Source organism: Lampetra planeri, chromosome 20 (assembly GCF_965212315.1).
Source record: "Lampetra planeri chromosome 20, kcLamPlan1.2.h2, whole genome shotgun sequence".
NCBI lineage: Eukaryota > Metazoa > Chordata > Hyperoartia > Petromyzontiformes > Petromyzontidae > Lampetra > Lampetra planeri.
The window spans coordinates 8,929,739-8,942,800 of NC_136126.1; the positions used below are offsets into that span (position 1 = coordinate 8,929,739).

General features: G+C 44.8%; 1 protein-coding gene across 6 annotated transcripts in view; it reads right to left on the minus strand.

Annotated features, from left to right (window-relative positions):
- Positions 1-11,351, minus strand: part of MVB12B (multivesicular body subunit 12B) — a 104,524-nt gene extending 93,173 nt beyond the window's left edge. The window contains exons 1-4 of one of the 6 annotated variants that reach the window (XM_078603508.1): positions 11,196-11,332; positions 5,646-5,780; positions 2,341-2,433; positions 1,113-1,163 (exon numbers count right to left, since the gene is read on the minus strand). In XM_078603508.1, coding sequence (XP_078459634.1) covers positions 1,113-1,163; positions 2,341-2,433; positions 5,646-5,756 — 255 coding nt within the window. In that variant the 5' untranslated portion in view covers positions 5,757-5,780; positions 11,196-11,332. Of the gene's footprint in view, positions 1-1,112; positions 1,164-2,340; positions 2,434-5,645; positions 5,781-11,195 lie in introns of all 6 variants that reach the window. The other 5 variants (XM_078603510.1, XM_078603509.1, XM_078603511.1 and 2 more) reach the window with 5 other exon arrangements.
- Between the last annotated feature and the right edge of the window lie 1,711 nt (positions 11,352-13,062).

Genomic DNA, 13,062 nt, shown 5'->3' on the forward strand with positions numbered 1-13,062 from the left:
CTCATTCTCTGCAACGTTGAAGTTTTTGTCTTATTGTTTTCAGTGCTGCTGTGCTCATGCACCACGGATCTCCATTGTAAACTGACCGGGTAACTGGCTCAAATGGAATCATCCTTGTACCAAATCACAATAATCGTAATAAGGCGACAGAACAATTTCGCAAACAGCTAAACAAATCTCGATATTGTTGAATGTTTTCACCTAAAAATGATGGCACTGCAAACTGGTATGCAAACTAGTACAGAAACGTGTCTATGTTCAGCTAAGCTGGACATCTGTGAAAAAGAGCTTCATAGCTCATCGGATTCCTCCAGTCTAAATAAATATTCTGATAAAATAAAGATCATAAAAATTTGCATTCTCATATGATGTAACCCGGGTCTGCGCACCGCTTGGCCCAGGGTGATCACGTGTGCGTGGTGTGTACATATGCAGGCAAACACGGAGAAGTTGCAGAACTAGTTTGTCTGTTTCGAGCCCACAGACACAATACAGAACAAATTATTTCGCAATCACAAAAATGCATGCCAATGTCTTAAGCGGAGCCCGTAACATTAAATCATGTTTACCGTTTTTTGATGGCCTCAGTCTAATCACTCCATTCATATTATATTCGACATTCACGTGAAACGATTAGCCGATTGCCATACATGCATCGAATCGCGTGCATAGGAATCAATAACCTTAGATTTATGGAAATCAAATGCTAATTATATGCAAATCATATGCAAGCATGTGACTTCAGGCCCATGAAACCAACGGGTTAGATAAAGGCAGAACAAACAAGACAAGCAACACGAAGGAGTCCGTACAACCGAGACAAAAAGAAAACAATACTTTGATTCGGATCAGAACCCCCAACTATGACAACCACAGGCAAGTAGAATTTCCAGCACTGCCTCAGGACTACCAAGGGAGGTGAGCAAGGTGCAAAACAATCATTGGCAGGGAAAAACTTTGACCTGATTATCAACAAACATAAATCAGGAGTTATAATTATTAGAATGCACAACGGATTGCCATCTTTTGGTGGCGGTGTTTAGAGTGCTGCTGCTGCTGCAGCTGAGCTGGCAATCGACGCCGTATCAGCTCTGTCGTCAGCAGGGAGTTACCGGAGCGGAGGCCTCTTCGCCTTGTGTAGTCACTCCCAGAGTACAATTGGGCTATAATCGATAACAAAACCCAAAAAATATATATTTTAAAAAAAATCTCACTGCAACTCATTCAAACAATGAACATAACTGCTTCATTGTGAACCAACACTGTTCTCCAGATGCCATTGCTTACCCAACAGAGCAAATGGGCCTTGCCACAGACACATGGAATATCCAGAGGATCAGGGCCGCCGCCTAAGGAGATGCGGACCGCTCAAAGCTCATTTAAACAGAAAAACTGGTAGATTTTTGTTTCCTCAATTGGTAAACGGCAGTGGCAGGTAATGTGCATGTCAGTGAGACGGACTTCCTAATCTGGTAACACCCACCACCCCCTGCTACGAAATTATGGCTCTGCAAACAGCGTTACCCCAATCATCTCTTCCCGAATATGTAAGACTCCGTTGCTGTTAACCTCAATTTCCTAAAACAACACAGACAGCTCAAAGGGTCAAAATATTAGTTCCCTCTCATTAACGGTTAAAAAACTGAAATTCATAATTTATATTGTTACTTACTGTTTTTGCTCGCCAAAACAGCAATTTAAAAACTTGCTTTGCATTTCAAGTCAGCACTTAAGAGATCTGTTTGCTCCTGCTGATTACCACGTGCAGACCCGCAAGTGGTGCAGCCCTGCAAATGCCTGCTCATGCCACTACTGGTAGTAGGGCCAACACTACAGGAAGCTCTGGAGAAGCCCTCTACTGGGTATTTTTAGCCTACTCTTCCAAACTTTCCAGATGTCTTGAAAGTGGTTGGAGTACCCACACTTTACCCCCACCACATAAAGCTTGCCGATCAAATGTGGTGTACACATTTATACCGCAGGGTGTACAGAGTTGTGGTGGAGAGAGATGGGGGGGAATTTATTCAACTTGCCCCATCATTTCAACGGCCATGCCGGGAGATCACGTCTAACTGGCAAACTATGGACTGCAGGTCCAGTGTGCCAAGCATTACATCGCAGCAGCAGCATCCCATATACCAATAAGTACCAGTGTAAGATACGAACAGCCACGACTCAAACGCAGCTCTCTGACTGGACTGCAGTTCACAAATCTTGATGCCACCACCCGGCGTGCCTATAACCTGCGTAGCACACGAAGCACGCACACGAAGCACGCACACGAAGCACGCACACGTGCATGCACACGCTTTAATGCCCGCGGCAACGACAGGCACCCACTTTCCGGGTGACGCAGAGGTAGCGCTTTGTCTTCGACTTGAACATCTTGTCTTTCCAAAGGTCGGCCTCCACGTTGTCGTCCGAGTTTAGGATCTGCAAGCAATACGGCGACACGAGCGAGAAGCCATCAAGAAACAAATACAGGACCAACCAAACATCACCAGCGGTTGATGTAAATTGCCCGCTGGTTCCCTTGACGTGGTGAGATTTTTTTGGAACCGCGTTCACAAACGCACGGCCGCAGGTCGAATAGCACTTTTAAAAACTGTTGGCAACACGTGTTCACACACCCCCCCCCCCGCCTTACCCAATAGTAAGACAAATAATGAGGGCTTACATTTGTAGTGGATTAACGCGCGCCAAGAGGGGAATTGGAAACACGTGTGGGTTATGGACATTGGGGTCGCATCAAGGCAAACAGGTGTTGCTGGGAGGATAACGGCCGAAGAGACACACGGCTCGTTAGGTGGTTATTGGATGCAGGGCAGTGATTGGCCGGTTGTTGTTGTCAGGGGCAAGGTGGCGCCAGCAAGTCTGGGGATGGGAGCAGGTGGCGGTGGGGCCGCGGGCGCGGGGCGTCGGTGGGGACGCCGGTAAATTAATTGGTAATTAATGAGGACGGGGATATATATGGGGGCGTGAGAGAGGGACGAGGAGTTGTTGCTGGGAGCTGGACGGAGACAGTCGGGGAGAAGAAGATATGAGAGATAGAATAGGTTAGCAGTGGAGCAGGAACAGAGAAGATATACGAGAGGGAGAGAGACAGTCGGAGTGAGATGGAGACGCCGAGAGTGAGACAGTCGAAGCAGAGACAGGCGAAGCAGAGAGGAGAGTCGGGGAGAGAGTGAGCCGGAGGAAGAGAGGGAGAAGACGGACCGAGCGAGGCAAGCGGAGCACGGCGAGCGAGCTGAGAACGCGCTGAAGTCACGGTTGTGGAATGTAAAGAGTTTCGTAATAAAAAGTGACGACGGAAAAAGGAGAAGTTGTCTGCGTAAAGTTCAGCACTACACATTTACCAGTGACTCCGTGTACAAAAAAAAAAAGAAACAGTGTTGCCAGGTTTCAAACGTGTGCCTCGAGTACACGATTAGTGCAGCCGAAATGATTGCAGTGATGGACAAATATCGTTTGTGGGCCGTTTCAAAACGGGAGGCCTCATGTGGCAGCAGGTGATATCCAGCCCATGAGCAATAGGGTTCCCCACCTCAAATCTAGAATAATAACAAGAATAAACTACATTTCTACCATACTATTTGGCATCAAACCTCACTATAAAGCACCTTCCTACATTGTGCAAGAAGCTCAAATTACAGCTATTCAAATTCACCCCAGTACCGCATTCCAAGGCTGACCTCACATAGACATCCAACTCACAATGCGGGGTGTGACAAAACGAAAGAGAGGCATCACCAAAACTTTAATGGCAGATGGCTCCATGTTTGAAAAAATATGTCACCAGTGCCAGCCAGAACAATTGGACATGACTGTAAGGAGATAAAATTCCAGTGGATCAAAGTGCCCAACATGAGTTGTACACAGTCCAATGAGTTCAGTCACGTATACAGATTATATTTAGATGTGTGATTAAAAAGCTATATTAATATAGACTAAACAAAAGTAGTAATTGCGAAGATACGGGTGTGGCGACGCAAGCCTATAATCTAGTACTTTGGGGGAAACGGTTGGTGAATCACGCATCTATAAATAGTTTGAGATGCACGAAAACTCAGTGGGGGCTGCAAAGGTGGCCAGGTGATGAAGTAGCCAATCATCCCAAACATCCCAACAGAGATCCTCCTGAATAGTCTGCCGAGACTCGGCGAGGCTTTCCTGAATAAATAAATGACAGTACCATTATCACTGGGGGAGCAGTGTTGCAGCAATTTGCACACAACATGCTATGAATCTGGTAGCCTGGGTTCTAATTTCTGGCCATAGCTAATATCAGCAGCGAGCGATTACCTAACCGGTTCTGTGCCTTTACACCACCCCTCTACAAATGACCGGCATGGTGAAGCATGTTCAAATAACCTGCACGACCAGCAAGGTGTCGTGGAGCCTTTATCCAGAGACTGATTGGCAAAGGGCTGCGTATTATACCGCGAGTATGATTACATTCACTGATTTGGCTCTTCGTCATGTTGCTGTCTCCCTATGACCGAATCATCCGGAATGTTGCTGATCTCGTAAGATCTCAGAAGGTAAGCAAGTCTTAGCCTTGAAGGTGCTTGGATGAAAGTCCAATATAATAACAACGTGTGATAGGCATATTGTGGTGTTAAGTTTAAGGCAGCAGAGAGCAATGTGGCAAAATCCATAATTGTATAGTACTATGCTTCATCATGGGACCTCCTTTGCCAGTACCAAAATATGAGAATAGGTTTTCCCCTTTATTCTGGCAACAAAACAGGTGTTAAGATGTTAAAACACCAAACTGAAACCTTTTACAAGGAATCATGTCTACATTAACCACAAAGACAATGCATATATTATCAGAGTATGTTTGCATTCTGACCACAAGCATTGTGGTTAATGCAGACATGATTCCTTGTAAAAGGTTTCAGTTTGGTGTTTAAACATCTTAACACAGCTGTTTTGTTGCCAGAAAAAAGGGGAAAACCTATTCTCATACTTCTCTATGCTCTCGCACCTATGCTCCCTACCTTCACCCACTCGTACTTACCACCGTGGTGAGGTATGATCATATAACTCGTATGGCTGGCACAGCATGGGGAGGCCCTCTTCCAGCAGTGGATTCCCAAATCAGCTGTCTGACATTTTTAAATCCTTTATATTAAGTTCACTTGCTTGCTTGCGCGCTTACGACCGTGCAAATCTTTCGGTCGTTTTTAACCCACTTCCCGTGATCCAATCGAGCTGACATTTTGCACACAGACTCGTTGTGCGTGACAATTTATTTTCGTGAAATTTTTTCCCCAAAATTTTCCACTTTTTAGGGAAAAAAAGTCATATTTAATGTAAAATACCAATGTGATAAAAATGAAACTCTTACTCAAGAAAAACAGAAATGAATAATAAAATAAAACCGATGCCACGCATATAAAGGATTTATAGTGAAAAACTTTGTTTTTACAGGTTAATTTTTTTTCTACTGCAAGCGTGACACTCAAGGATGGCCTATCTGACATTGGCTGTGCTTGTCAGAAGACTGGAAAGCGCTTTGAAGGAGGCAATGGACGGATGAGGAGAGACCGGCAGCACTGAGTAAACTGGCGATTGTGGATTTGTAATTAAAACGAGGAAATAATGACGATGGCGAAAAGACAACTGCGGAATGAACGCACCACCTCGTATCCCTGTGGAGCCGAGCCGCGGCTGGCCACCATGCCGATGCCCGTGATGGGAGCCTGGGACATCTCTGGCAGGGCTTCTCTCAGCTCTCTCACCTCCGGCATCGCCTGACGAAGCACCAGCTCCTGCTGCACACACACAAGCCAGGGGCGGTGATCACTGGCTCGTTACACAAAAAACGGTTCACATGACAGCTCACATTGCTGCAAAAGCCAGTTTGGTGATTCTATTATCTGTAGAATGTTTAACGTCATCTCCTTATCACTCTTCTTCCCTATTAAGCAGATTATTTGGTGATGCTGCATTGACAGCAGTGCACTAGCACAATTAACAATAAACTCAACACAATTGTCAATAAGAGTGCATTAAAAGGAAAATATATAAAAGGTCAAATTTCAAGCAAAGACTCGTATTTTAGAGCACATATCCCAACTAACATGGCGATTGTTCCTGTGAACTTCACTCATTGATTCCTCCATCCATGTGGAGGTCACGGTCTAGCAGACTCAAAGTTTATTCTCATTCACACCGTTCAATCACCACACTTTTTTTGTTGTGTTTAGTTTGTTGTTCTTCCCCCGCACCTCCGATTAGCACGGTTGGCTACGTACGGTGCAAAAGAAGATCATCATACATACACCGCAGATCACGACACTTCTCTGTCTGCTCCTTCCCTCACTGTCCAACTGCGGAATTCCCTCCCATAGTCACTTTTCTCAAATTCCTACCATAACCTTGCTCAACTCCAGAAACCGTTTCACTATTATCTCTTACACCTTCACTTGTGTGGTTTGTTGCCTATGGCTTGGCATTTTGTCTCTGTGCTCGGCAAACAATGCAAGAGTTGGATTTTTGTTCTGGCCTGAAACAAGGAAGCTGGAACAAAATGTGTGGAGGTTGAGTTATTTTCCTCGAACTAAGGTGTGGGGTTTTTCCCAAGGTACAGTACTACTGTTTTTTGGGAATGCCAAAAAGAAATCCATGCTGCCCCCAAAGGAAAGTAAATAATTTACAAATTAAGGACCCTCCAGAAAGTGTATTTCAAATAAATCATGAGTGAAATGTTAAAGATGTCACGTGAAGGACTATTTTATGTATATGCTTACCCTTGAGATTATTTCTATTTTCAAGTTTCCTTCATTAATAATGATAACCAAAGTATGCAGCCAGCAAGTTTCTTGAAAGGACAGTACAAAGAGCAGAAGAAGCTAATGAAAATGGAACTGCTGCTAGACTTCCCTTCATATTAAACCTCCAAGACGTCATCTGCATACCCTTGGTTTAAAGGATAAAAAAAACGCTTTACCAGAACCAGCAAAATCCCCAGTGCCCTTGCCTCAGTCAAATCCTGGATGTGTCACCATGACTCCAATAGGTGCTCACTAACAGAATTTTGCACAGCAGTCTAAAAGTCTACACGGGTAATCCTCTGGCATTTTGCGAGTTGGAATTTCACTTTGCATATCTTTAATAATTAAAAGGCCACTTAATGCACGTAGAAGGCATCTCAAAATGTATGCACTTTCATCTTAGGGAACGGCATCACGTTTCTGAATTTACATTCGCTAATCGGCGCATAATAGGGACTTTTGAATGTTGCATACTAGGGAAGTATTAAATGACACGGGGACATTTCAAAGAAATATTATCCTCGACCTCACGGATCTCGCAGATACACATGGCTCCCTCTGAGGTTTCGATCACAATCACGAATGTGGACCTTTTCCAAGGTGCACAGCTGAAGAACTTGAAAGCAACATATTGATGTGCATGCCGCACACATACACGACATTATACTCGGACCCGTATTGTCTTGCTGAAATACCGAAAATTTACCAAAGGTTTCTTATAGCTTAAAGTAAAATCCCACCCCTCTACAAATAAAGGAAACTTAAAAACGTAACAGATGAACACACTCTCGCATAAACATGTGCAAACACGCACTGGATATTACTGCATAACTTGCTCGCGTGTTTTTTACCATGCACATGCTTGTAAATGCAGTATTTATACTAAATGTCATGATGCTGCGTTATTTATTTTTTAAAACAAGCAGATCCGAGTTGTCTATTGCCTCTGCATTATCACTGGCTAAGTTGACTATATAAAAAAAGAAAACGTACAAGACAACAAAGGAAGAAATATGAAGATTTAAGTTGGTGTATCCTGCATTATTAACAAAAAAAAACAATGGACAAATATTTACAGAGCGTGCAAGTTGCGAGTGAGGCCAGTTCCAGCCCAGCTCGTAGCTGTCACATCTGGCTTGTATTTGCCAAAAGATTCACTCGCTGGGTCACCACTGCTAGCAATGCGAGACCACACTGCGAGACTGCCCTCCAGTATGGCCCCCCGACTGTGTTATTCCTGCACGATAATGCACATAAACATAGCAGCCTGCTAAGTCTAGTAAGGGAAGGAGTAACAGTGGTTTTAGCTGGGCTCCAGAAGCTACTGTTAACTTGGCATAGTCCCGATATCCCCAGCCGGGTGGTGGTGGTGCTGATACGGTACAGTGCTTGGCAAGTTAAATTATTGGTACGAAGTTGACTCGGCCCATAACCCCATACGGGGTTAATGAAGTACAAATTTGTGGGACATCAACAGTTGCCTTCCTATGGAGGAACAGGCCCTGGCCAAAGGAATACGCAATTTTCATAAATAGCACAGGGCTGCCAACAGAGATGAGCAGAGATCTACTCATTTTACAATTATACCCTTTTAATGTTATTGCAAAATATTTTTCGGAAACTCTATGGATTAAATCTTCTTGGAAAAAATACACCATAAACAACAGCAGTCCTACAAAGAAAATTGCAGCCACTGAAGTCAGGTATATCAGACCATATATTTGTATTGTGTCACATGGAAAGCAAATATTAGTTATAGTAATAGGTTTTGACCCTTTCAACTGGTACAAAAACTGACACCTTTATACAAGGGATCATGTTTGCAATAACCACAACACAAGCAGTCAAAATGCAAACAAAAGGAAACAACTCTGATAATGATAATGGCGTCATCTGGTCCAACACCAATGGAGACTAGGCTCTAAGAAAAGCTGTCTCGGGTGTGGACAAATCAACTTCAAGGACAGTGCATATCATTATCAGAGTTGTTTATTTTTTTTTGCATTTTGACTGCATGTGTTGTGGTTATTGCAAACATGATCCCTTGTATAAAGGTGTCAGTTTTTGTACCAGTTGAAAGGGTAAAAACCTATTACTATATTTTGCCACTGGTAAGGAGGTCTCATAGTGCAAATATTAGTTGTTTGACAAGTTAGTCGACTTTGTTTATTCTCCACCATACGTTAATAGGGGTAAAGAACTGACGTTGAAGTCAAGACTCCTCAACCCAACTGATACCAAGTTACAGTGAATTACACACATAGCTAAATGAATACGTTTTCAAAATGCATGCTGAACTTTAAAATATTAACCCATAAAACCCTCGGATGGGGAGACACTTAAGCAATTCATTTTCTATTGTTAGAGTTTGTTCAAAGGTTGTTCCATGACGAAAGCAGTTTCCGCAACTTACTATTATCTTGCAGATTGATCGTGAAGGGGAAAAATATTTAAATATCTCGTAGAGCCTTGTAGACATTTAACACTGCAGGTTGTGGTGCGTCTGCCTGTATGGGTGCGAAACTTTGGTTTGCAGTGGCATAGTGGTTCATACACAATAGGTCCGTATGTTCAATTCCTGGCCACATACAACGTCAATGGAATATGATAGCTGACTATAGAATTGACCTTCCCTATACAGTGTTAACTTAGCCCTCAATGTCATAAGCAGGTAAGCATCAGCAATGGGAAGACGATGGGACAATTAAGCATAATACTGCAATAATAGGTGTATGGGGTTGTTTGGAAAAGCTCCCTCGTGTTTGTGATGGCCTCAATAGGTGATTGCAAACTCCACTTTGGCTGCATGGGGGATCGTAATGTTTGGAAGAGTACAACCTGAAGCAGGCCATACAAATTCCAAATACAGAACCATCATTCAACTTAACCATAAATCAGCAAAACAAAAAACTACGAAAAAAGAGAGTGGAAACCTAAAAGTACACAACTTATTTTCCCCCATGTAGCTATGTGGAAGCTGCCAATATTATGCAACTACACAATGTTTTATAGCAATACCTGATTAAAAACCTCAGCGATTCTCAATACTTTCAGCCAATGTGACCAATTATTTTCCTCGTACCTGGGAGTAAGAGCCAGGGTACTTTGTGAAAGAAAAAAAACCCACACAGAACTTGTATACACAATCAAATAAAGATATATTGCTTATCAAAAGAATCTGCAGGCACTACATATCTCAACATTCACCGACTGGCAAATTTCGGTCAAATAGTAATGACATAACTGTGATCAAAAGTGCTTGATTTTTAGATGGGGAGGTGGGTCAAGAACCACCACTTTGCGGGAGTGCCCTTCAAAATTAGGCGAGGTCTCACCACGTTGCCACTAAGCGTCTGCTTTATGATCAAGTTGCGCTTAAGGGCACTTTAGTGGCTTGAGCCATTGCTCACAATGTCTAATGGATTTGCGCCCAACCCTGTCTTATATATACAGCATATATAACGTATAAGAGTTGTTGTTTTTTAAGACACACTCCTGCATATGTCATTACAACACGTTACTTACTGTTCGGACGTGTTGAACTATGCATATTGTTAATTAAACCACGCTCGTAAACACAACACCGACTCAGCCCTGAAAATTCACCAACACACATGTTAGAAGAGCACTGGTCAACACTCGCTTTTGAGTACGCCAGCGACAAACACATACGAAGACAGCAAAGTATAATCTTGAACAGACTGTGTTTCGAGCACCTACGAAAGCCGGCACGGCACCATGAGGGGGGTTGGGGTGGCTAGCATCGCGTACGACCGCCTTTGTCTCCCCAAAGCTGATGTTTTTACACACCGCACCAGGTACTCATTTGAACTTGGATTGGGAATCGAACTTGGATTGCCGGGATCGTAGTGCAGTGCGCTAACCACGGCGCTACCGCTCCCTACCTCACACACTTGCAGCACACTTTACCTCAGCACAACACATACAATTGACGCACTAACAGACGTAGCACACAACACACTGGGACAACACACGCTCAACCGCACTGAAGATAAAATAGAAATCACCCCGATTCCTATCAATAACAGTACCGTACACAAGCGTAATCAAGCATTGTCGATCAGCACCTTTGGCTACGTACGTTGCGAAATAAGTTTAACACGCACACACAGAAAATAATCCCTTCTCCGATAATAAACACTCGTTTGCCAATTCCCTCCGCTAACATCAACAATCACCATCACCAAACGCCGCCACCATCGCGCGCTGAAGATACACAACGCACGCGGCCTAGCGACTACGGGGATCCCCGAACTTTCATAAGCCGCCCTACGGGCCAAAGTGTGCCCCCGCCGGCAGAGACGCCACACGCCGCCGGGGTGCAGCCGAGGTAAGAGAACTCGACCGCGACACCGGGGCGCCGCCAGTGTCTCGGTGCGTGGATCGGCTCACCTTGCGGGGTGGGAGAGACACTGTTGCCTGTTGTTATTGCTGCTGTTGTTGTTGTAGTTATTGCTGTTGTTGCTGTGACCCAGGTGGGACAGCTCTCATAGAGACCGAACACGGGATGAAACTTCCTTCTGTGGGGCGGCATGGGGCGGCCCACGTGACCTGCTTAGCCCTGCCCCCCCCCGCCAGCCCCCACCCGTCAGCCCCCACCCCGCTAGCCCCCACCCCACTAGCCCCCCCCCGCGCCATCCCCCACTCCGCTAGCCCCCACCCCGCTAGCCCCCCCGCCCGCCAACCCCCCCGCCCGCCAACCCCCCCGCCCGCCAACCCCCCCGCCCCGCGATTTTCTCACCGAATTGTAGTTTGTAGTGACGTGTGAAAAACATTTGTCAATATCGCTGCCTTCAAAGTAAACCATCGATATCCTATAGACCAGCAGGGGTGGGGAACGTCTGGCCCGCGGGCCGTGTAAGGCCCCGCGAAATCATTTGGTGTGGCCCTGCCAAGGCAACCGCAGGCGGGACTCGAAATTCAATAAATCTAGGAGCAAACCTGGAAAAGCAGTTGCGAGTAGCAACATCATCAATACTAGCAGCTAACATCATCACACGCCTCACCCAAAGAGAAGCAGTTCCAGCCATGACATTAGGGGTGAGTTAATTAAATGTTTGACCAAGTATAACAGGCTAATTTTTAAGTTCATAATTTTGTATGGCCCGCGAATGATGTTACAAATATCCAAATGGCCCTTGGCACAAAAACGGTTCCCCACCCCTGATCTAGACGATGATGTTGTGGGAAATGGCCCTCCTTCATAGCACATATGAAGAAGGGTCTGAAAAAGGGTCTTCATATTTACGTGCAAAACTCATTTCCCAAAACGCCGCCTATTATATGTTTTTTTTTAAGGCCACAGTGTTACTGACGAATGGGTTGATGATGTTCGATAACACTGCCAATGCAATGTTACGGAATGATTTGTTAAAGGGGCGAACTATGATTGGCTGACACGTCACAATGAAATGTGTGACCTGTGTTTCATTTATTTTTTTGCGCAACTATGTGGACAAAGCAGTGACGATCCACTTGTGTGATTTTGGTTGCGCAACTGATCGCTCAGGTTTTAATGGTTACGACTTTATTGAATTACTTAAGCCAGGGGTGTGAAACCATCAACTGCCTTGAAGAGGGCCGAATAGAGCTTTCAATCACTATTGGCCAGAGGTGTGGACTCGAGTCATGTGACTTGGACTCGAGTCAGACTCGAGTCATGAATTTGATGACTTGCGACTCGACTTGGACTTGCATAACAATGACTTTGTCCCACCTCTGAGATGTGGACTCGAGTCATGTGACTTGGACTCGAGTCAGACTCGAGTCATGAATTTGATGACTTGCGACTCGACTTGGACTTGCATAACAATGACTTTGTCCCACCTATGAGATGTGGACTCGAGTCATGTGACTTGGACTCGAGTCAGACTCGAGTCATGAATTTGATGACTTGCGACTCGACTTGGACTTGCATAACAATGACTTTGTCCCACCTATGAGATGTGGACTCGAGTCATGTGACTTGGACTCGAGTCAGACTCGAGTCATGAATTTGATGACTTGCGACTCGACTTGGACTTGCATAACAATGACTTTGTCCCACCTCTGCTATTGGCAGGTCTTGCTTTAGTTTAGGGGCCGTCCATAAATGACGTCACGCGATTTTGGACGATTTTTGACCCCCCCCCCTCGTAACACGGTGTCACAAAAAGTCAGACCCCTCCTCAAATGACGTCACAAAGCTCTACCCCCCCCCCCCCCCAAATAAAACATGCTTCAAATCGCTATTGTCATTGTAGTGCGTATTTAATGTGGC